Source organism: Anopheles funestus, chromosome 3RL (genome assembly GCF_943734845.2).
Source record: "Anopheles funestus chromosome 3RL, idAnoFuneDA-416_04, whole genome shotgun sequence".
In the NCBI taxonomy this organism is placed as follows: domain Eukaryota; kingdom Metazoa; phylum Arthropoda; class Insecta; order Diptera; family Culicidae; genus Anopheles; species Anopheles funestus.
In genome coordinates, this window is record NC_064599.1 from 31,217,425 (window position 1) to 31,242,073 (window position 24,649).

The 24,649-nt window shown below is 38.7% G+C and overlaps 3 protein-coding genes across 3 annotated transcripts in view; 2 read left to right on the plus strand and 1 right to left on the minus strand.

The window, feature by feature from the left end:
* The window catches only part of LOC125770927 (Down syndrome cell adhesion molecule-like protein Dscam2), a 369,720-nt gene that overhangs the window by 176,605 nt on the left and 168,466 nt on the right, over positions 1-24,649 (plus strand). The window lies entirely within an intron of this gene.
* The window catches only part of LOC125770999 (fibrinogen-like protein A), a 126,826-nt gene that overhangs the window by 8,510 nt on the left and 93,667 nt on the right, over positions 1-24,649 (minus strand). The window lies entirely within an intron of this gene.
* LOC125770967 (tubulin beta chain-like) lies at positions 1,389-3,078 on the plus strand. The gene has a single exon (XM_049441102.1). The coding sequence runs from the start codon at positions 1,628-1,630 to the stop codon at positions 2,951-2,953; it is 1,326 nt and encodes a 441-aa protein (XP_049297059.1). The 5' UTR covers positions 1,389-1,627; the 3' UTR covers positions 2,954-3,078.

Sequence of the window (24,649 nt, forward strand, 5' to 3'; positions counted from 1 at the left end):
ATGCGAAGAAGTTTCGCTCAAGAAAACTATACATCACGCCAAAAAAGCGGGCACCAGGCAACCACGGTCAACAAATCAAACCCACAAGCCATGTCGCTTTTTCCGGGTGGGCCCGATGAATAATTAACTTTCCAATTTACGGTATTCCCACCGCGCGGACTGGGACACCGGATCCCATTTGGCTCGTTGTGATGCTGTTGAATGTTTTATCCTTTCCATTTGCTGCCGGTGTGTCAGCGATCGTAGCAATACACTCGCAAGTAAACAGCATCAATCTTAATCACAGGTAATTAGGGTACATCAATTTTGCACTGAATTAATAGAGGTTTGTGGGCGGTCTAGCTTCCAAACGAGCCATAAGGGAGGGCAAAGTACGAAATGAACCGTTTCGGCCGTGTGCTTGAGCTGGGCTCACACCGTTTGTGCTCGGTTTGTGGTGCATTGGCATTTGGTTGTTTCGATGCCTGGTAAGAAGGAGTTTTGCTCTATCCTGTACGGGATGGAGACGGACACGGCGCAAGTGTGCAGTTTTTGGCGGCAGCTTCATTGAGTACGATGCGCGGTAATAAAATATGTAGTTTATGTATCAATATTCAAAATCGTATTAAGATAAATGCCAATTTTGAATGAGTAAGTAGAGAAGCAAACTAGCGTCTAGTTGGTCATAGATTGAATTAATAAGAAACTTGTTTCGAATGTCAAAATTGTTCTATATGGAAGTGTGCCAAATGTTGTTAAAATGGAATAGTTAACTTGTTTGTCAACGTGCAAAATGTTTGCATTTTCTAAACTTGGCGCTTCTTTTTAAAGATATTTTTTTAATTTATGAATCCTTCTATTCTAGTTCTAGCTATTTTTTATCTTTTTATCTTTCTTTCTTTAATTTTCCTTTATTTATTTCCTTTGTTCCTATAATCGAATAAATGAATAATTGATTTCATGTTAGTTTATATTTAATGAAAAATTTGAAACCTTTTGTTGTTATACAGTAAAGTTTCATTTTTATATAACTTAAACTTTAGCTTGTCAAAATAATCTTGGTGGATTTAGGATAGAAGCATGAAATAGAAGCACGAAAAAACTACAACGAAAGAGAACAAACCATCAGCAAAAAAATTTTAAAGTGAACATTTTGTATAATGTAAAAGAAGAAAACATTTAATATGAAAAATAAAGATATTGGGAAACATGTTGATCAGCATAAGGAAAGTAAAATCTTTACTCTAAAGAGTAAATAAAAGAAAACAATAAGTGTATTAATTGAAAGAATACCAAAAGAACAAGTCAAATTCAAGGAATTCAAAGGATTTTTTCTTCTTCTTTTAATCAATTATTTTAGTAAGAATTACAAAATCTTCCTTTAAATTCTTTTATTTATTTTTATTAGCGAGTTTTTATTTATATTATTATTATTTTCGCGAACAAACACTGTCGTTCATCGTTGCTAATCAGTGATCAATTTAGGTAGGCTATGAATCTATAATACTTGTTTTTCTTTTATTTGTTTGTCGAAAGAAAGGAAGCAAAATTTATGAGTGTAGATTAAATTGCTAAACTGTGAAAAAAAAAACAGAAAAAATACAATAAAAAAGTGAACGAAAAAAATCGTAAACACCCGCTCGAAAAAATGAGAGAAATAGTTGTGTTTCACCTGGGACAGTGTGGTAACCGGGTGGCGGAAAACTTTTGGCAGTACATTTGCGACGAACACTGTTTGAACACGCAGGGTCAATTCGTGGGAGAGCATTACCTCCCATTGCAGCGCATTAACGTGTACTATGATGAGTCGCCGTGCTGCAACTTCGTGCCACGTGCGATCTTCGCTGACCTGGAACCGAGCGCGCTAAACTATCTTCGCTGCAGCCAGTACGGGTGTCTATTTTCGCCGGAAAGTTTCATCAGCGGTAAAACGAGTGCGGGCAACAATTGGGCCCGCGGTTACCATACGGAAGGGGCCGAACTGTTGGACCAGCTGGAGGATTGTACGCGCCGCATGGTCGAGGGTTGCGACTGTCTGCAGGGTTTCCAGCTGGTACATTCGATCGGTGGCGGTACCGGATCCGGATTGGGGACGCTACTGCTGGAAACGCTGCGGGACAACTTTGCCGGCAAGATCACCAATACGTTCAGTGTGATACCATCGCCGAAGGTTTCGGAAGTTGTGGTGGAACCGTACAATTCCGTCTTCGCGCTCAGCTCGATGATACGCTCGAGCGATGAAACGTTCTGCCTGGACAATGAAGCGCTGTATGACATTTGTGTGAAAACGCTCCGGCTGCCGGTACCGGATCTGGACGATTTGAACCATTTGATTGCATCGGCTATGGCCGGCATTACGTGCAGCTTGCGGTACCCGGGTCAGCTGAACTCGGACCTACGGAAGCTGCTAACGAATATGGTACCCTATCGAAAGTTGCACTTTTTCATACCGGGACTTGCACCGTTGTGTGCGCGCGATTCCGAATGCTACCGGCAGACGACCGTACCGGAGCTGGTCTATCAGCTGTTCAGCAACAGCAACCTAATGGCGGCGTGTAATCCACAGCACGGGACATTTCTAACGGCGGCCGCCATGTTTCGCGGCCGTCTGTCAACACGCACGGTTGAGGAGCATATGAGCGGTGTGCGGTTGAAGAGCCAGCTGTCGTTCAGTGGCTTCATCCCGAACAATGTCAAATCGGCTATTTGTGATGTGCCACCGCGCGGTATGAAAATGGCGGCCACCTTCATTGCCAACACGACGGCCATCACGCAGCTGTTCCGGCGCATTACGAGTCAGTTTGGGACGATGTACCGGCAGCGTGCCTTTCTCCACTGGTACACCGGTGAAGGTATGGACGAGGGTGAGTTTACCGAGATGGAAAATAAACTGACGGAGCTGGTGGATGAGTACGATACGTATCGGGAGGATGGCGGCCATGTCAAGGAGGAAGTCGAAGATGATGAAGAATAGAGCGTAGAGCAATGTAAATTTTAACTACAAAATAATCATACCAACATATCGTTGAAAGTGTTGTAGTTTGAATGATTATTTTTTTCCTAAAAAGGGAATATAAAATTACTCAATATCTGGATAAATTGACGATAACTTTCATCTGTCACCAAAACCGGGACCCATTTTGGTCGTAATCCTTTCTACCAAGAGCTTTGTAGAGAGTAAAAATGGTTAGAATAAAAAAAAAACAATATAGTAGCAAAGGCTTTGTTGGCATAATTTTGCAACATATCATCCTAAAGCTTCGACTGATTGGTCACCCGAGACCCGAGGCCCAAAATCAAACTACCACGACTTTGCGTGGCTTTGGTACGGAACCCGGGGGTGGGGGGCTGATTTCGGATGTGCAATTTATTATCATTTCGTGTCAATGTCCTTTTTTTCTCCTCCCCCACTGGTAGTTCCGAAACAGGTCTATATATCTTGTTGGAGAAAGTTGACCAGCAGCCAGCGACAAACGCAATATGGACGTCTCGATGGGAAAGGAAAGAAGCAAAAAAAAAAAAATTCACCGAACAAACCGAAGATATAATAATTCCGAGTGCCGAGTCAGCGAATGAATATATCCCTGGCATCATTTATAACGAAGCGCCTTGCAGGCGAACGAAGTCACAAATGGACCGACCTGCTGAACTGATCGTAACCAGGGCCTTGTGGTGGTGGTCGGGTGGAATAGTATGACGAATGGCTTTTAATTACACATATTGACCGATCCGTTTGCCACACGAAAGCACGTTGGAGCGAAATGGAAGTGTACTTGTACTGGTGGGGCGTGGGACTAGCTTGGGTTGATGGGCAGAAGGTTTATGAAATATGAGGTTGCATTTAGGGGAAAATTAATCTTTCGGTGGTTAAGGACCGGGTGTGCTGCTCACACAGGTTGGTATGCCTGGCTGTCGGTAGCTGCTCTACTGGAAACGTGTTGACAATTAAGCGAAGAAAAATGCTTAACCTTTGCACGAGCGTAAGGAAGTGTCTCAGGGGGTTTTCGGGGGTGTGGGGTTGGGTTGATAGAACAATATTAAAACATCATTTTTCTAGCTAAATCGCTCACAATTGTGTTGAAGTTTCATCATCAGTGGTCGAAAGTGTATGGGTACTTCGCCAGCAAAGGGAAACCTTATACAACGGTGCAATGATAAATATTTTGTTATTTCCACGAAACATGACGTATTGTGCATTTATATTTGCTTTTTATTAGGATTTCTAGGAAATTTTCCATATTAGTAGAATATAAAAACAAAACAAAAGTACAATAATAAAGCAATAATAATAAATAAATAATTCCAGGTAAAAGCCCAGGTAGCATAACTTACAATGTAGTTTAAAAAATATTCTCTCAAAAAGATAGGTGTAAAAATTTGCCCGATCAACGTGATTGGTTGATTCTCATTTGCATGGAGGTTTTGTCCGTGGGTTGAGTCATATCAGGTAGGCTAGGCTGTAGAAAATGAAATCATAAATTCAGTTAATTTTTATTGGAAAACTTAAATATGATTACTGAAGTTATAATTAACAGAAAACACCAAAATAAACAAGCACCCGCACGGGCATGCAAATTGATGGCCAACACAACGTAAAACCGATAAGATCGGGTGGGCTTTTTTACCAACCCCGCTCCCCCCCCCCCCCCCCCCCCCCCGCTTTTCCCCTTCATTACGCCTTTTGCTCCACCTTTTCGATGTATTCACCGTACCTGAACGACACTAGATTACGCAAAAGCGTGTGCTTTATTACAAAGGGGGTTGCGTTTCATGAAATTAACTGTACCCGGTGCTTTTATGGGAAATGAATATTCACCAAAAAACACGTACCCACAACCAGAGTGTACGGTGGTGGTGTACAAACTACAAAAGAAGAAGCCGCAAAGAGAAGCCAGAAAGAGTACAAGCCCCAGTTTGTGTAATTTGTGATGAGATGAGTTGTGAGGTGTGTTTTCACTTTAATATGCAAAATATGTTCATTGTGGATGGGTGTGTTTTTTGTTGGATATGAGTGGGGAAAATGTTTTATGAGAAGAATTTTGTTTTATATGAAAATAGTTATTTGATCGTCAAAAGAGTACGGAAGTGCGGAGTGAAACTATTTTTAAAGTTAAACAAACAAAGGGAGATTATATTACAAATTCATAATTCATTTGTAAGACAAACTGTAAGTGTTTTGTTTTGTAAAATATTATATTAAGTACAAAATTATACAGAAGCGATATTTTTAATTAAACTCTCCTATCGTTATGCGATTTGATTCATTATTGTTTTGTTAGACGAGTAAGGGATGATTCAACTATTAGTTAACGTAAAAACTGAAATTATGTGATTCTTCCCCCCTCACCTCTTTCTTATGATAACAGAGCGTAGCACTGGAAGTATTCGCCTTCTATTAATTATGTTATCTTTTGGTCAAATGCTTGAAGCCATTTGTCACGTCTGAATCGACCTTGGAATAATATTAAATACCGATCCTCGATCGTTACTTTTTAAAATAATCTCTGAATAAATTTTTATTTTACACATATTTATAGTTTTAATGTCATATCACAAAATAAGGAACAAAATATCCGTATGTAAGACAAAAGAAATTCATCATCTCGTTTTCGAAGACCAAAAATCGATGATGTAAATAATGATTTATCAAATATTACAAAATATAATCCTCGACTCATCGGTTCACTTTTGTTTTTCGTTTGTACATTTATAATTATTTAATATCTACGGTTCAATTTTCTTGTTTTTAGTGTTCGCTTTAATAAACTATAGACAGCAGTTGTTTTGAAACTTAGTGCAAACGGAAAAGCTAACATTTTTTATGCATGCAATGCATTCAAAACACAAATTAAATGTGCATTTATCAGTTTTACTTAAATTTATTATCACTCTTTCCTATTGTCATTGTTCACTTCTCGCATGTGTTTGTATAGTAGTAGTAGTAGTAGTAGAGTGAATTTATTTTGGAATTTTAAGTTACAATAATTAGATGGTACAATTTTATAATGGGTTCGTTTATCGCTAACTCTCCTCATTAATTTGTATTACGTTTCATATGGCATTGCCGGTTGGTTATTAGTTATAGCATAATTATGTACGCTTTGTGGGAAAAATGGCATAAAAACCCACAATATATTAAATGGCTAAATCCTAAACCTATACTAAGACCTAAAAATCTTACGCTAAAGTATAACTAAAAGAATACAAACAACGAATACAAACAACGAAAAAAACAGTTTAAGAAGCGGCGAAAACTAATTCCTAACTAGTGCATTAATTACTGGGCGGGTGTTGCGCTGACATTTGTTTTTATAATTGTTGTCTATTTTCTTAATGTAATCGGTTATTAGCAAGGAGTTCGTAATGTTGTGAATAGTGGAAGTTCTGGACCAAAAGGGAACATTTAGGATCATTTTTAGTGCTTTGTTTTGTAGTATCAGAAGAATTTTTTAATGTGTTTTGTCTATATTACTCCAAATCGGGCACGCATAAATTATTACTGGCCTAATAAAGCAGTAGTAGATTAATATTTTGTTTTTTAAATTGAGTTTGGATTTCCTGTTCAGAAATGGGTATAATACTTGAATAAGATTTTCTGTCTTTTCTGTAACATTTGACATATGGTGTTTGAAGGTCAAACGTTTGTCTAATAATACTCGTATGCCAAGGTATTTTACTTTATTGCGCCACTGTACTGCTGCATTACTCAATATTAGATCTTGGCTAGGACGACACAAATTTCGTGTAAAAAATATGGCTTCTGTTTTGGATTCGTTAATTTTTAACTTCCATTTGTGGCAGTAGTTGCTGTAAACTTTCAGAGCTTTGTTAAGTTTTGTAATAATTGTCCTTGGATTTTTAGCCGAGGCGGTTATAGCAAAGTCATCAGCATATAGGTATTGTGTACAACTTTTCATATCAGGAATATTGAAAAGTAAAGGGGAGAGAATACTGCCTTCCGCTCCGGCACTCCGGCTACCGGGGTGAATTTGTCTGAGGTTTTGTTTACGATATGCACACTATTTTCTCTGTTGCTAAGAAATGATTGAATTAATTTTATGATTGTAATGGGATAACCAAGTGAAATGAGTTTAAATAAAAGACCTTTGTGACATTTTTCTTCGGGAGACAATAATACCTTGCCCTCTGTTTTGAGTGGTGGAAAGAAATTTTGCTTATTTTTTATTATTTTTACAAATTTCCACATTTTGTCATAGTTCTTATTTTGTTGATTGATATGCATGAGGTTTTTTGACCAGGCTTCATTTCTTAATAAGTCCAGCTCATATTTTATCTGCACGTTTAAGCTATTAAATGCATTCTTCAAAATAGTACATTTTCTATGCCTTTGCCAATTGCGCCTGGTCGTATTTCTTTTTTTGATTAGGTCCTTAATAAATTGCGGGATTTGAATATTGCAACGGCTTGGGGTAACGGTACGAACAGCGATATTATGTGCTTTTAAGATTATCTCTGAAAGATTCGTTATCATGCTATCGATTTGTGAATGGTTTTTTCTACTGTTAAGGTTGAGTTCAGAGAAACGGATGACGCAGAAGCAGCATTGGAAAGCAGCAGCGCGTCAACAGGATGGGTGCATCGCACAAACGTTCCTGCATGGAGTACTACGCACATCAAGCGCATCGGCAGGGTTCGGATCAGGTCGAGAAGTGGTTTAGTTAGGGTCCCATCGGCTGCCGGGTCCGCTTCACGGGCCCAGCGTCACGATGAATCCCACATAACCCATCTCGGAAGGATTGGTTTGTAGCCGCAAGCCGCCCTTCGAGGTGGGTACCTTTTGAAGGTTCCCTCCCCGTTAACAAAAAAAAAAAAACAAAAAAAAAAAAAAAAAAAAAAAAGGTTGAGTTCAGAGAGAATAATTTCGTTGTTTATATGATTTTTAAAACTCTGCCAGTTAGCTTCTTTGTAGTTGAAAACAGTTTGGTTTGGATTCGCTATTGGTTTGGTATGCAGTATTTTGAATATTATAGGAAGATGATCTGACGATAATTCCGTAATAGTTTTTGGGGTGGAGAGATCGAGCAAATTATTGGTTAATATAATGTCTAAGGTAGATGGCGCCTTTTTGGTATCGGCCGAGTAGAAAGTGGGAGAATTTGGATGCAGAATTGAAAATAGTCCTGTTTGCATTTTATCAAACAGTACCTTTCCAGCTGTGTTGGATTTCGTGCAATTCCAATGCCTATGTCTGGCATTCAGATCTCCACATATTATATACCTGTCTTTGCTGCTGGTGAGTGTAGTTATATCCTTCTTAAAGACTTCAAAATTTTTGCTTGCCCCTGGGTGGTATGCCGAGATTATAAAGATATAACCACAAGGGGTTGTACAGATAATTTTAGAGCTTCTATGACTTGGAGATTGTATGAATTCATTAACTTGTGTTTAATACTAGATTTAATTATAATAGCATCTTCTACTTGCACTATCGTACCATGCTTCGTTTGTTTGGTGGTATATCTTACTACACCAATCGACACTATTGTTTTGTGTTATTGGTGGCACTTTTGTTTGGTTGAATCCATTCGTACCGATCTGGACGGTAGTTGCTTGCTTTGCACGTGGTTCTTTGTTTCCTAGGTCACTTAGTAACCCAAAGCTGTTCTCGTTACTCGGTCGTTTAGGACTTGGTATTAGTGCGTCGGCACTAAGCGTTGCTGACGCTAGGGATTTCTTCCCTCTCACAAGCCTGCTCTTTCCCATGATGGGTAGAGAGGCTTAGGTTTCTATGTATAGGGAACACTTGTGGATCGGGATTTATGATCTGACGCAAGAAGAACAGGACTGTACTCTTTCGAGTCCGATCGCAGACTGCATGTGTTTGTGTGAATGATATCAACTACACCAATATTTGTAAAGGAAAAAGTATAAATTGAACAGATTTATTTACCACCATATAGATGCTAGATATTGTAATGGTACTTGCAAAACAAATAACTCATGTCACATCGCATACTTTCCCCATTAAAACGTTTGAAGAAATCGAGTAAATATGTTGAATCGGATCGGATCCTCGTATCACTGTTGACGGTATGAAAATATTTACCGTCAATCAGAAAGCAAATTGAATCAAAATAATGTTTTCTTTCTACTGTTTTTCAGTTCGTTCACCGGATGTGAACCCCTGAAGTAGCTGGAAAGATCCCACGTACCAATGTCGAGTGGTACCTCGCCGCAAGTGAGTTTGATTTCGTTTTGCTACACACGAACACACAAAACAAATGATTTTGACGATGGAAATAATAATAAGCGTATCCTTAGGGTGCAGATGGTGTATTTCCTTTTTGGAACAATCGGTTTCGTTTAGGTAAATTATAAAAAAATGGTTTTCCTACATACACACACACGTACGCCTTTTATCGTGCGTTACACAATTGTTAAACTGATTTCTGCTAAATTGACTTCAAAGCACAATGAAAGTGGTACGCGAAATGTGGAACATAATCGCCGAGGGAATTTAATCCCACCAACCATGTTTGCTGTAACGCCGCCGTCTGTGTGGGAGAACTTTAGTCTGAGCGATCGTATATGAAACATTCCGCTTTCATTCAATTAGTGTTTACCGCTCGTCAATAGCCGTGGCACCACTTTTACATACACTGAACAAAACGGGTGCGGTGACATCGGTTTTTACGGTAGGTTGATTCGCAATGTTTGTTTTATCAGACCTACAATCGGTTACTGAAACCGTAACCGTGTGTGTATGTGTGTTTGCATTCGGTTGTGAAGGAGTGATGCTGGAAGCGGCGTATCAATTGGTTTGCAAATGATGGTTTGACGGCGCACGGTACGTGCGATGCGCTAATAAAAAAGCATTTGTTTTCATACTGTGTTTTTTTCTTCTTCTGCTGCTGTTGCTGTTACACGGGTTACCATTTTGCGGGCCAAAGCACGTACCACGTATTGTGTGTGCAATGTAACTTAATCTGGCAGGTACAAACATAGGTATTATGTATACCTAATAGTAAAACGATTGTGAAAGCGCTTTTGTGATGGACTACCAATGCATTGCATTTTAAGCGAATTGACTTTAGGTGCTTGAATTTTTAAATTTATTTTATCCGTTAGAGATAAATTGGGATAAAGAGATTTTTTTGCTCAAGAGGATGAAGATGTTTGTTTGAAACAGTGTTAAATTAAATGAGAACGAAATTGTTAACGTATTCACTTCACAAAAGACATACAAATCATGGACATCTAACGTTGCTACAGATTGAGATTTGGGTCATAAAAATACAGCCCATTACATAATTATAAGGCAACTAAGTTTTTTTTATAAATACACTAATTGTGTTGGTCCGGTTAGAGTCAGGATATGGTGCCAATTCACGATTCGTAGAAACAAATATCTTCCAATCAATGTGTTTTTCTAGATTAAGTTACAAATAGTTTTAAGCAAAACTATCGCCCCAGTTACTGGGTTATACAACAGAACTTAGCGTTGCAGGTACACTCACGTATTCTCACTTTTCCTTCGTTATACAGACTTAATTATTTCGCTCAGCAATAAAGTCAAAGCTATCAAGGTTAAATGAGAATATGTATCGAAAAAAGAATGACTGCACTTTGACTTTCGTTCATTTGGACAATTATTTTACAAAAGACCAGGCGTCTCCATTATGTTTAATTATTTAAATAAAAATAAGTTTGATTAAAACTTTTGTGATTTACGTTGTGCATTAATGTTTAAAGTAGTATTCTTTTTTAATAAAGTGTTTTTTAAAATATGACAAACATTTAAAAAAGGTTAGAGGTTTTTTTTCAAACAAAAAAAATAGTATTAATAGAATAAATGATGTAATTTTGCTTTTTTAATTATATGTATATATAACTGTACACAACATGTTAAAGTGTCTCCTATTTTTTATATTTTAATTTTAATAAATGCTATTATTAATTTAAAAAAATACTCTATTTCTTACTGTTTGAGTAAATAAATAATCTTTTAATTTTTTCATTTCACATTAAATTTAATTAAAGAATCATAAATATTTAAAACTTCAAGCGAATGGGAAAGGATAAATTAGAATACAATAGAATTATTTATATTAAGCTGCACCTTTTGCTCGATTGTATACCTAACAAAAGCACACACATATACATTATGCGACCAACTGTTGAGAAGGTAAATTGCATTATCCGGATTAAAGGACTATGGCTGACGACGGCAGTCACAAATGCTTGTGCAGTTGCCCCCTTACTAATAGTGCTTCCACTGAGTGTCTAACCCAACGATGACACGTCTAAAGGATGGTTAACTGAAATAAAAACTAATCTACCCGACGCATAGGATGGGGCACTGTACCATCGAGCAAATAGCGCCAGGAAGTGAGTTAGCTACGAAATATGGTACACTCATCCACCACCAGCAGCAGAAGAAGAAAGAGAAGGAGAAGCAAAAAATAAATACAGCCAAAAGCACACTAACCGCAAGTCAGCATGCCGAGTCGCAATTGCAGTTTTGTGCTTATGTTTGCCCAGGTTTACTTACGATGTTCACACATTTATAATGCATTATCACTACAGCGAGTCATGAAATATTTATAATCTCATTATTTTTGTATGTCAGTTGGTAGGATAGTGGCAAATGGTGGGCATTTTAAGCTGCCGGCTGCATGCGCGAACCCACCCACCCTCTCCCTCCCCACCGTATGCAAGGCAAACAAGAAGTGGCAAACCGAAACTGGGAACATTTTCGCTTGTTGAATCAGGTCGTTTGATTTCAAGTGCATTTCCGCATGATAAGAGATTGAGTTTAGTTTTGATAGTGGTTTCATATAGTACAGTCATTCTGGTTTGGTAATGTATTTTTTAATTGGCAGGTTGAAGTGACAGTGAAAATATGGCTCCATTTTTATGTACTAATGCTAAGGATCGATATGGGAAAATTATTCTTTTTTATATTTAAAATACTAACTTATTTAATGTTTTCTGTTGAGTGTCCACGCTACCAGCTCACTCGAGCTCAAAGACACACCAAACAGTGCTCAAATATAATGGCTCTTTCTCTCTCTCTCCTCCCTCTCAATGTGAAGGGGTTGCTAATGGCAATCCAAACAAATTCAAACAATTGAGCATAATTCACGGAAACGACATATCGGTAGAACAGGGACAAAAAAAAATCCTTCACTACACTCAAAAACTCACACAAAAGTTTATGCAACGAGCGAATCACTGTGGTTTCGGCTGTTGGTTCACGATTGCATCGCAAGCAAACCGTTGCAGAAGTTTAACGGGTTTTGATATTTGGTTCGTTTGAGCTGGATGGTTCCCTGGCATCGGCCACAGTACGGCATCTATCGCGCCAAAGCGGATGGAGAAGTTTGGTTCTGCGAGCTGCTTTTCCGCTTAGAAAGCAGGTAAATTGAGTTTTCAAAAGTAGGATTTCTTAAGTTTGTGGCGAACGTTGCGCGGCACTACATCGGCGTAACACGACTCCATTCCGACAAGGACAAACTTCGAGGCGGAAGTAATCCGCGAGCAATTGCATACCAAATCATTAGTACGTTTCTTTCAATGGTTTCTAATGCAACATGAAACGACTTGTGCTAGTTTTTGGTTGAGCCGTGCAAGGGAAGTGAAAAACTTTGGCGCTTTGAAAAACCGCCCGCCAAAGGCCCGGAACCGGATTGACATTAGATAAATGTGCAGCCACACTTCCCGGGGGAACATGCAGCAGCACTAGCACAATGAGTGTGGGCAAGGGCGAAGTGATGTGTGATAAAAGCGGAACGAAACTCTTCCTTTTGAACGGTTAGCATCTACAAGTGTGTTATAGCACTGTTGTGTACAAGTGGGACATGACAATTGTGTCGATTAGTCTTTTGCTTTGGAATTGTTCACATTTTTTTTTATGATTATGTGTTTGATAGGAACGATGGAGAGAGTAAGATTTGTTCGTTAATACAATTGCAGAAGTTTCTTCTTTCTGCTACGAGCATGTTTTTGATTTTTCTTTTGAGTAAAGAACAGTTAAGTTTAACACATTTAAATCACATTTAGAAGTTATATTGAAAGAAAGATTTTTGTTGTATGATTTGATTATTGCTACACTTCAACTTTCGTTCTTTTGGACAATTATTACACAAAAGACCAGGCGTCTCCATTATATTTTATATTTTAAATTTAAAACAAGTTTGATTAAATATTTTGTGATTTCCGTCGTGTATTTGTTTTTAAAAGAAGTATTATTTATTGAAAAATATTTTTCTGTTTTTTTTAAAATACGACACACATTTAAATTAATTTAGAGGGTTTTTTTAAATAAGCTTCATTTCAATAGGGAGGGAGTTTAAAAATTCTTTAATGTTAATGTTTAATGTTGGTATTAGGTACGATATGAAATTTTCTAACAAAATTACCATTTTAGATAACTTTCATTGTGACTGATTAATTTATTCCATAAAAAATCTCCATAACAAATACAGAAACAATGAAAGTACAAGGCGCCTCCATCGTAAGACAAATATCCAAGTGGTTGATATCTTACAGTTTATATATTTTTAATCTTGAGGGAAATAGTAAAGAAAAACATTGTTCGAAGTTCAGATTCATGTATGAAACTCAACTTTAATTTAAAGTTGTATCTTTTTGTAGGAGATATTTATACTCCCCAGCATACTATCCCCATTCAATCACATCTGCTCTTTACTCAGCCATTTTGCTCTGTTCTACACTCTGTTGGTGAATTTAAATGCTACCGGTCAGGTAAGCTGGAACCCTTCAACTAATATTGCACAAATTCGGATTGATCGTGGTTCGTGTGATTGGAGTGATGCTAAAGCTAACAGTTTGATATTCATCACCAGCCACAATTGCGGAAGTACCCACAAATATGTAACCTCTCCCATCCGGTACCATTCCTCGCATGGGAAGCAGTGAGGAAGAAGCCAAACAACAAAAAAAGACACCAGAGGCACTGAGTAAGCTACACTCACGATTGTTCATAAACAGTTGCAACCAGCAACCAGGTCTTGTACCTTTTGGTCGTAAAATTTATCTGACGCTTTAATTCACACAGATATACCTGGGGCAGCGGGGGTAGTGCAAAAAGGGGGGGGGGGGGGGGGGGGGTGGGAAGTAAAAGACGTGGTGGCAAAAGAAGAGTGTTTCGCAGAAGGATGAAATGTAGGAAATGTTGATATAAAATGCACGCACTGGCAGTTACAGTTGCCTGGTGGAAAAGAAGGTCCCATAATCTTGGTACGTGCTCGGAATACGAGAACAGCAAAAAAAAGAAACACAGACACACGCACACACACACACTTTGGAAGCAGGCACCGACCGAGGCATATGATAATGTTGCGGTCAATGAAGAACTGAAGAACTGAAAAAGGAAAGAAATCCACTGGTGTTTTTTTCTTCTCTTGTGTTCTTCGTTTATTGTCGACTTCAAGTTGCTATCGTTTTTTTTTGTTGCGTATTCTGTTGCGTGTGTGTGTGTGTCTGTGTGTTTTCCTCGATTTTTTCATTAAACCTACAGGTATTCTTCATCGTTCGTGTGTACCAGAAGCATGGCTTTTGTTTATGTCCTTCAATATGTTACATTTGTCGTACGTTTGTCGTACTGCCGGACAGACACGGAGCAACGATGAGCAATGAGCCGTAACATGTCAGCTCTACATTTGCTGATTGGTGGTTTTTAATATTGATGAAATGTGGTTTGTCTGGTCAATTGTTTAAATGTTACTGTGTTTGGGCCGTTCTTTTGTGACTGTGAGTTAAAACAATGCGGATTTGAGCAAAAACCATTTTTGTTTCGTTTTACATAAATCAAAATGATTTACCCACTGCACATACTACACAGAGAATGCTGTTTCATGAAGCGAATCTTTTGCGTGAGAGGACGTTTACATTGGTGTAGAATAGGAGAAAAAAAACAGCAACATCTAGTCACAATTAATCTTATGGTTTGTAACATATAGTGGTGAAGGTGCTCAGATGGAAAAGTTTTTCCTTGGCAACATTTTACAAGAAAAGCATGTACACTTTGTTAACCGTTTGACGAGGGTTTGAGCAAAGCTGGAGAGTTGCGTGAGTGGTTCGGAAATAGAAGAAATCAGTATGAAAAGTTGACCAAACCTTTAACGAAGTCAAAAAGAGGCTAATCTTGTTTTAAATCTTTCCTTCTTATTTCGTTGGCGTTTGATTGTCCAAGTGTTTAAGTTAAAATTTAACAAACAATTATACGCAAGTTTAGTAATTAGAACTCAACAAACATTGGTATCTACACATGCTAAAATAAAACCTCTTTTTTCGTTTAAGAAACCAGCTTTAGATCAAAGAAAGATTAGACGGATGTGAATCAAACCAACGTACCGCGTAATTCAATTAACAAAACAAGAAAAGCCACAATGAAAGCGGTTGACTATCTTATTGTTTACCTCAAAGATGCTTCACTTCCGATAACGCAACGAGGCAAACAATTTCGTAATTTAGTCAACCATATTGAGAGATAATTTGTGTGACCGATAAAGCCGTCTGCGGTTTTTCGGGGCTGACGGGAAGGAGGTGGTAGATTATTCACCGACAACAAAAGCCACAACAGAATATGTCATAAGCCCTTATTAACTGTTCCGCATCCTTTTTTTTGTTTGCTGGTTCTGGCCATCTTTTTGCATGTTCCGCCTTTCCAGGGCACAAAAGGGAATGGTAGCTCTTTTCAGTAATGTTTTTTTTCTGTTCTTCTTCATTCCCGGACGGTGGACACTTATCGTGGGACCTATCATGAGAAGGGTGCCCGCCCCATCATACTATCTTCCATCAAATAAACCCAGTCCGGAAATTATGAAACTTTCCGCCAAAGTGTAAGGTAAGGAAACTTGCACGGAATCCGTGATGGCATCTTTTACATTTTTTTTTTTCATTGGCATTTCTTAGTTGCGAGTGTGCAAGCGTCTCGACCGTTCTCCCTCCCCAGCTGGGAATGCTCTTCATCAGGCGCAACAATAGAGCCATAGTGGCCGGTACTAGCTGTGAAGACGTGAACCTTCCCTGCCAGCAACAGGCACTCGATGACATTACCCGCATTTGGTTGTGTGTGTGTGTGTGTCTGTAAAGAGAAAGAAAGCAAACATAACAGCAAAAGAATGGTGGCATCAGCTTCAGCCCCATAACCAACCCCACTGTGTTGGCATAATGCCGTAGCAAAATAGCATCAACAAAAAGAGAAACACAGGAAGAACGTCACAAGGGAACAAAAGAGCACCACTAGGGAACAAAAACCCACGCGGGTACTTACGGGTCCATTGTCAGCGGTATGATCTGGTACGTTCGCTTTTCTTTGGCTAAACTGATTGCTATAATAATAGTGGTCTGTGCATTTTCTGGAAAATTAAAAGATTTTTGCCCTACATCTTCTTTCTTTCCGCTTTGCGCTTCCTTTTTTCTTTCCTCCCTTTTTGACAGATAGGGTTTTGGTGGGGTTTTTTTGGTTGTTGTATCTCCTTTTGACGGCTGTAGCTGATGTGGTCGCAGCAAATGAGCGTTCCGGATAGCTTGTTTGTTTGTGCGAAACCACGCCGGACCGTTCATCGTTGCCTGGAGCACCTTCGGTACGTAATCATTTAAGCAGTCAGCCACTATCACAAAATCGCAATCGGAAGTACAATAGCGATTTCGGGGTTGGGCGAGGACTTTACTGTTGTGATCTAGTGTGGAATGAGAATAAATTCTTTTCTTCCTGTTTGAGCCTTTATCACCCATTTTGAGTAATAGCGCACCGGAGGTTTATAGTGCTGGAGTAATTAAAAATCTCAGACATAGTGCTGAAGGGTGTTTCTATCGGGCAAAAAAAAATAGTAAATAAATAAAAGGATTTAATTTTTGGGCATGTAATTTAAATAAAAGAAAAAAAAACCCTCAAAAGTTGCTTCTCATATTGTAATTCATTGATAATTCCCTAAGTAATCGTAATAAGATGTACATTTCATAGTATAAGGATATGAGAACACATTTACTTACACCATTTTGCAGCGGCTAGTGATTAGAGTGTTAGTGGGTGAAATTGTCGTGTGTGTACCATCTGTGTTGGGTCGTAAATTCCACAATACAAGTTAATTACTAAACCATTACTAAACGTGTGTAGTATGAGTGTGTGTGTGTGTGTGTGGGGATATAGGAATCAGGGTTAGATTACTGGCATGTAGTTACGTGTTCTTGCGAATAAAAAAACCAAAAATTCTGCTTCCACTCGACACTGAAAGCTGTGTAGCACGTTGCGTACTTCCACCTCGAGGAACACACATTTTGTACACGGGTGTATAGTTTTGCGCCATGCCATGGTGCAAATGTGTTCGCTACTTAAGGGTTTTCTTTTGAATGGTGTTTGGTACCGTTTTCCGTGCGGTAGTTTAGTTGCATGGCCGGGCTTAAACCTCCGTAGGATTCGGTTAGTTATGATAGCATCGTGCCTAAGCCGAGCATTAACATTAATATAATTAAGGGGACGCAAGGCAACCGAAAGGAATGTAAGTAAATCTTTTGCTAGTTTGCTAGATGGTATGCTGCTAGTTTGTGGCTTGATGCTGGCCTGGGACTGAGACGCGCTGTGCCATTGTTTGGAATTAGGATCCAATGGTGGTTCATTCCATTCAATTGCACGAAATTGAAACGGCATGATATGCAGCAAAGGAACGTAATTAGCTTGTTCAAATAAAGATATAATGTTTGGTTTCTTATTTTAGTATTTTTTTAAATTCCAAATAGTTTTCTTTCTTTTATTCGTACAGAAGTTCAAGACCGTTTTGCTTATGTTCTAAAGGCGCCAACGAAAATCTTCAAAATTTTAATGCATTTTCTTAAAATTGTCGTCTAAGACATCTTCAAACATCTGTAAACTAATTGGCTTGATTTACTCATTAGGTATTGTTCATATAATTTACATCTGCTTTACAAGAATTGTTTGATTTTATTTTCTTTTTGGATATTAGTCACAATAGCTTCAAATGTACAGTAAAAATGTTAGCTCTTTTAGCTTAAAATTGTTGTGTTTTTGTCAAAGATTCAAAAATCTTAAATTCATCTTGACCTGCACGATATTTCAGTCACTTTTCTCATAATATTTTAAACAGTTTGATTCTTTTGGTTTCAAAGAAATCTCTATGGGTTGCGCTAACTCGGCTACTACTGCGCCGTAAAAAAAATCTACAATTTGAATATGTTTTTTTGTTTCCTCCAACTTTCTGCTCGTACTTTTAAATGTGAGTACTTTTAAATGTTGAATATGTTTTTACTTTTGAGTAAAAATACAACCCATTGAATAAAAAAATTCAAGGTCTCGTAATTCAATTTTAAATTAATTTATCCTAAAATGAATGTTTTAAGTAAATTTTGAATATTACTGTTTGTATTTTCACAATATTTATTTCTATTATTAAATATAACAAGCCTAGGTCTGGGTTTTTTTTTCCTTTTGAAGTGAAATTTGCTTTCAAAAATCACTTTTCTGTAGCACATACATTATTTTTTCGTGATTTTTCTCTACTGTTGATGTTACTAAATTTAACGCACACACAAAAGTATTGAATTTCTAAACCAGCAAACAAAAATACATTGTAATAATCGCAAACCGTCTATGCGTATACAGAGAACTTATTTCCAAAATCAAAGCTACCGGGCAAAATAGCATCTTTGCCAAAAAGTCCTTTCGAACCCAAAATCAATAAAACTGATACCATGCCTCGGGCGAAACGAAAATCTGAAACCATGCCGATACACACCTTTCTTCGAATGGGATAAGCAAAACAAAAAAAAAACGGTATGACTTTTTGGTTTGACACACGGCAAGCAGGCCGTCAAGAGGGATACCGATTTTTAACCGTTCGGTGGCGATACTTAGGCACAGCTGATGGTCCATAAAGTACAAAATAAAACACACCATGCACCATGCGAGATGGAGGTGCACGGTTTCGTACCAATATTTTGTGCTTCCTTCTCTCTCTCTCTCTCTCTTTTACACTGTTTACTGGCATAACACTCCGTACTGGTGGAACGAAGTGTAAAATGTAGCATAACTTTTATTTTGTGTTTTTTTTTCCTCTCTCTCGTTGTTGTTTGCTGAATGCCCTACGGAATCTGGCAACATCAAGCACCCGGCAATAGTGGTGCACTTCGCTTTACGCCAAGTGGTCCTTTCGTAATGGTGGTGGGACGTTCGAAGAAAACCCGCGGTAACGGTAACCGTTGGTTTTGCTCTTTTTAACAGTACGGGGTGAGAAAATCGGGCTGCTTAGTGCCGCAGGCTTGGAAACATTGCTAACATAACAAAAAAAAGAAAAAGAGGGAAATAAGGTGAAACATCATCCGAAGAGGAGGAACGAAAGCGTTGGCAGCAGCCACCACGTGTCTGGCGCTGTCATCATTGTTGTTGATGGGCCAAACATTACGATCATGATTATTATGTTGCGAGCGTCAAAGGCGTACATCATTTTATATGGGTTTTACTTCATCATCCCGTGCGCAAGATATACGGACATTCGTGCTTCCGTGCCATGCGGCCGCCGGATGATGATGGGCGCTGTGTGGAAAAGTGAAAAAGCGTGAATTTCGATAAAAACACGCAACAAAAAGGCGGTGTGTGCGTGAGCGAGTGAGGATGAACAACAGACAAGTGAAAGAAGAAGAAAAAGAAGAAAACATCCAGTAACAAGCAACACGGGTTCCCGTTCCGATTGTTGGGCCGCTTCCAAGGATCAGCCAAAAATTTCACCCAGTTGGTTGGGTGGTTGTGCATATTCATTTCCACCACGCTACAGGAGTGGAGGAAACGAAAAGTTACTCACCATGAAACACCGGCTGTGGTTGTGTTTACTTTTCATAATATAAATAGATATCAAATATTAATAATACATTCGTTGAACCGAATGAAGATGTATTTGTTTAACGGCCAACCACCAAAATGCTACAAATAGTGCAAGTGTGTGTGCGTGCGCCCCCTTCACTAACAATGATTGATTGTCCTCTTCAGCATGTTTATGTGAACAAAGAGTCCCCAGTCTTGCCGGGTTTGGCTCTCCCCCACCCCCACCGCTACGCTTTGGCATGCAAAGACGCTTTGATCAATCGCCCAAAACCATGCCGCGTTCGCTTAGCTGTCGGGTGAAAGTGATTTGCCCAATGCGTTTGCCACCTTTTCTTATCAGCGGATAAAATGAGTGTCATAACCATAACAATCAGTTTTATGGCAGTGAAGCATATATTAGCGCTACGGTTTGTTATGATGACGCTGTAACAAGCGGACTCTGTTCCACCGTAGTGTGCCAGAACGTGGCTGTGAGGGAAAAGCTTTCCGCGTGTGCGTTCGTAAAGTTTAAGTGGTTGAAGTGATCGCGTAAGGTGCGGGAAATAATGGACCCCGTTTGTAATGTCTTCATGCGCTGGGAAGTGCGCTACCGAAGGGTCAGAGGTGTAAAAGATTTGGTACAAAACTTTTGGCGATCAGGCTCTCAGTACGGTGGTTTTGATAAAGGATTTTGTTTTATCGCTTGTATTTGATATTTTTGTGGAGATAAATGGTTTCATTTACGTGTCTATGATAAAGCAAAGGCAGAGAAGAGTTTGATTTTTTGAAGAAAAAAAAATAGGTTTGAAAACAGAGAAGAATGATTATGAATAAATGTAATTATTTTGTTGATTTTAGCTGACTAACTCACGGACCATTTTTGTTAAGGTGATGGAACACTTCAAACAAGAACAGTTGGTAGGATTTGATAAAGAATTGAATCTGCTTCTATAGACTTATTCTTGTGACTTCTATGAAAATGTTTTGTTAAAAGCATTTCACATAATTTATTAAACATGGTATACCTATGGCGAAACTCATTAGCAAACAACAACTAAAACAACAAAAAATAATATTATGAATAGCTAATATGTAACTACAGAATATAAGTTCCAGCAAAGTAATGGGCTGAGACTTGGGACTTTCAAAATCAATCGTTTCACAAGAGATTCGGCATAGAGACAAGCAATACGGTCAGGCCGTCCTTCTTTAATAAAAAAATGTATCTACTAATTAGCCAAATTACCAATAATGGAACTAAAAGCTTAGTAAAACAGGGTTGAGAGTCCAATAAAGGTGTGTCATTGACTGTACATGAAGATCAACTTGAAGAGAACTCGCAGCTGCAAAATCTGATAATGATATTTGATGATCAGCTAAAATTAAATTATAAAAATTATAAAAAAGTTATAAAAGTTATAAAAAGTTATAAAAGTTATAAAAAGTTATGTATAAGAGTTATAAAAATGTAGAAAAATTGAATAAAGATCTGTATTGCTTCACAAAAGCAATTTCAACTTTTGAACATCTTTGTTGCTCCTCGGACATCGGAGAGTTCATCGATTGGAAAGCAGAATTATACCGTTTAATATTTCCCGTTACCATGCGAGCAATGAATATTATACCTTCAAAATTGTTCTGATTTGCAAAAACTTTGAAAGGAATCGTTGTTTTAGAAACACGAGTTTTCTATAGAAAATGAAAGACAATAGCAGAAATTAGTTAGTTCTTAGGGGTATACTGCCAAAGAAAATAATTCCTAATGTAAGGTGTTTTTTTATTTAAAATTTGTTATTTAAATGTTATTCTCTTACTTTGTGATTGAAATTATTATGGAGCATAGAATATCTAAAAAAGGAAACAGATGGTAATTACAACACGACCAATAGTTAAGTGATTTATGCAAGTTGCTATCTTTTTTATATTTTCCTTCTATATTGTTTTACATTTTTATTTTTCCTTCTCAACTCTATTCAAGAGTAAAAGGCTGCACTTATCACTTGTGTCATTGGTCTAATGTAACAATGTCCGGATACAAATGTATGCGCTCGTGACAAACCACTACCATCGGCGTATTTCAACAGTAGAACCACAATTAAGTTTAGAAAATAATTGTGCTGATCGCTGTTGTTTATACGTGCAGTCAGACAAACTTTTGTTCGTAACTTTTCTCATTACATTCACCAATCACCCCACTCGTCCATACACAGGGTCATCATTTCGCACAAAGCACATGGGAGTGGTGCAATTTTTCGAAAATTAATTGAAAACAATGCGGTTTTGCTGTGCATCGGCCAAGCCCTTAGCCATTGGAAAATAATTAAAACTTAGCTTTCCCGGTGTCAATAGGATTGGAAGTGTTCCACTTTATGACACAGAGCAGGAGAAAGAAAGGCAAAACAAAAACAAAAAAGCAAAACCCCAGTCAGTGCTGCTCTCTTCGGTATGATGCACCTCAACAATTTCATGGCCTCCCGTAGTGGGTGCATGTGCATGAATGGGGGATGGGGGGTTCCCACAGGCACAGAAAAACAGAAAACTTCCCATGCCCAGTTCGAGCTGGTCCCGATGGTTGCTTTTGACCATATGTTTACGGCAACTAAATTGCGCCAACACCAACGTGACGGTGTATGTCTGTTGCCTGTTTACGTGCGAGTGTGTCTGCGAGGTTTAGAGAATATGTTGAAAACTATGGCAGTTTTCAAAACTATGGTACGTAATATCTAGTAAACCAGACGATGATAAAAGCACCAAGACAAAGACAAAGAGGGAGAAAGGGAGAGAAACGTGGACAAAAGAAGATAAATGGAAATATTACTCCGATGAGGCACGTTTTTCGTGCCGTCAAGCGTATGAAGTTTGTCTCTAAGGGCTTAGAAGATAAGGGGAGATTGGGAAACGGAGAAGAGGGAAAAATGAAATACAGCACGAAAAATATGGCGGAATGTACAAATATTTTCGTTACTCTCGGGTGGAACGTAAGGGAAAAAAAACTTTAAACATTTATTACATCAGTTTTACCGGCTAGTTCGTCTAAATGTTGTAGTGCCGCACATGAAAATACAGGCAACAAAAAAAAACACACACACTTGAAAATGGCAAAATGAAAATGTAGCATTTTTGTTTAGGTTGTAAGTTTTAGCCAAATATGGAACGGTGGAAATGAAACATTCGACTCACTCTGTTTGTTTGTATATGTTTTGTAATGCTATTTATGAATGCTTCATGCATATTGGGGGATTTTATTATTTTATAATAAAAAAAAATAACACAAAAAAATGTATAAACTTTTATGACGGCTAGCTGTGACCGACGGTACAATGAATTAGCTTAAGAAGTAGCGCATAAAATAACGTCTATTTAAGCTTATCTAATTTGACCTGGGATAAACTATTTACCGCTGCTTTACGTGTACGCTGGATCAGAGTATATTGAAGAGAGAGAGATAAAGCGAGGGAGAGCGAGGCAGCGGTTCCGGTTAGGATATCCGGTTATTCAGTATAATTAGATTTTTCTCGATTCCGCATAAATTAAGTGGGCAGGCAAAAATGCCCGCAAGATGACAGCTGTCGTCCTTTGTAGTCCGGCATTGTGCTGGTTGTACAGTAAATTTAACCTACCCTCCCCTCCTCCCACCCACAGTAAGGCACAAGTAAACAACGATGTTGAACCCCATCTTCAGCCTACGGGCTGATCATCCTCCATCCAACGTGGCAAAATGCACCGCGACACAGAACCACTCCAGGTCCAGGTCAGTCTCGTTAACGCTCCTTTGGGGGATGACAACACGGGACCGTGGCCGTGTTCGCGTTGTTGAGTAATTTAATTCAACACAATTGGTGAATAAACAACGTGACAGCAGCAGCAGCAGCATCAGCTAGTAGCAGTAGCGAAAGCAAACCGCTGCAGAAGTTTGCTGTGCGACCGGGTTCGAAAAGTGCGGTGTCCGGTTCGGGTGGGAAAATGCTTCAGGTTACACGGGCGGAGGCCCGGCAGTTTCGGTTTCGGCTGACGTGACGTGGCAAGTGGACGAATATAATTATACGGCAAACTGACACTGGCAGCAGCAGCAGCAGCAATACCAGAGGCCGGTGCGTTTCGACTAACCGGCTGATTACCGCCGGGGGGATATTCATGAAAATTATGTAATAAGGAAGCACTCGATCCAATGGCCATCAGTTTCCGTCCCATTTTCAGTTTCGGTTTGTCCCCTTTCGTCTTTCTTCAATGGAAGGAGGGGGGGGGGGGGAGAGGTAGAGGGAGGACATTTAGGGAAAACCCTAGGCACAAAGTAGACAGCGCACAACGCAATTACTTAATCGGTTTGTTTGAGTAAATAGCAGTTGTGGCATCAAATGTACCGGTCCGGATCCAATCGTCAGCGGTACCAATAAATGTAAACTAATTATTGTAACTGCAAATAGTGACTCTTTTTTTTCCTTTTTTTTGGGAGACACATCCTGCGCGTTGGGAAACGTTGTGGGCTAACTTGTGTTTTGTAAGCAAATAGTAGTATTTTGCACAATATTTGTCCGGTTTATTTATGGCGTTATCGGTAACACGTTATTTAATGCACGGAAATGGATAATTATTTTGCACTAAAGCACACTGGCTTTTGGCATACGACGTTTGATCCCTTTTTGCACGTACGACATGTAGTTAGCCATTCAGCTTTGTTTAACATTCATTGCCTTTTGATCCACTTGCCCTACTTGATATGCATGGTGTTGGATGGCTGTTAAATGAAGGAATTATAAATTGGCCCGTTTGCTATAGTGGGGTACATACACACTGGTTCTGGAATGTAATAAACATGAAGGGAAAGTTTACTGGCAACAGTTTCTAATTCTTCTGTATATTAGAAAGGTT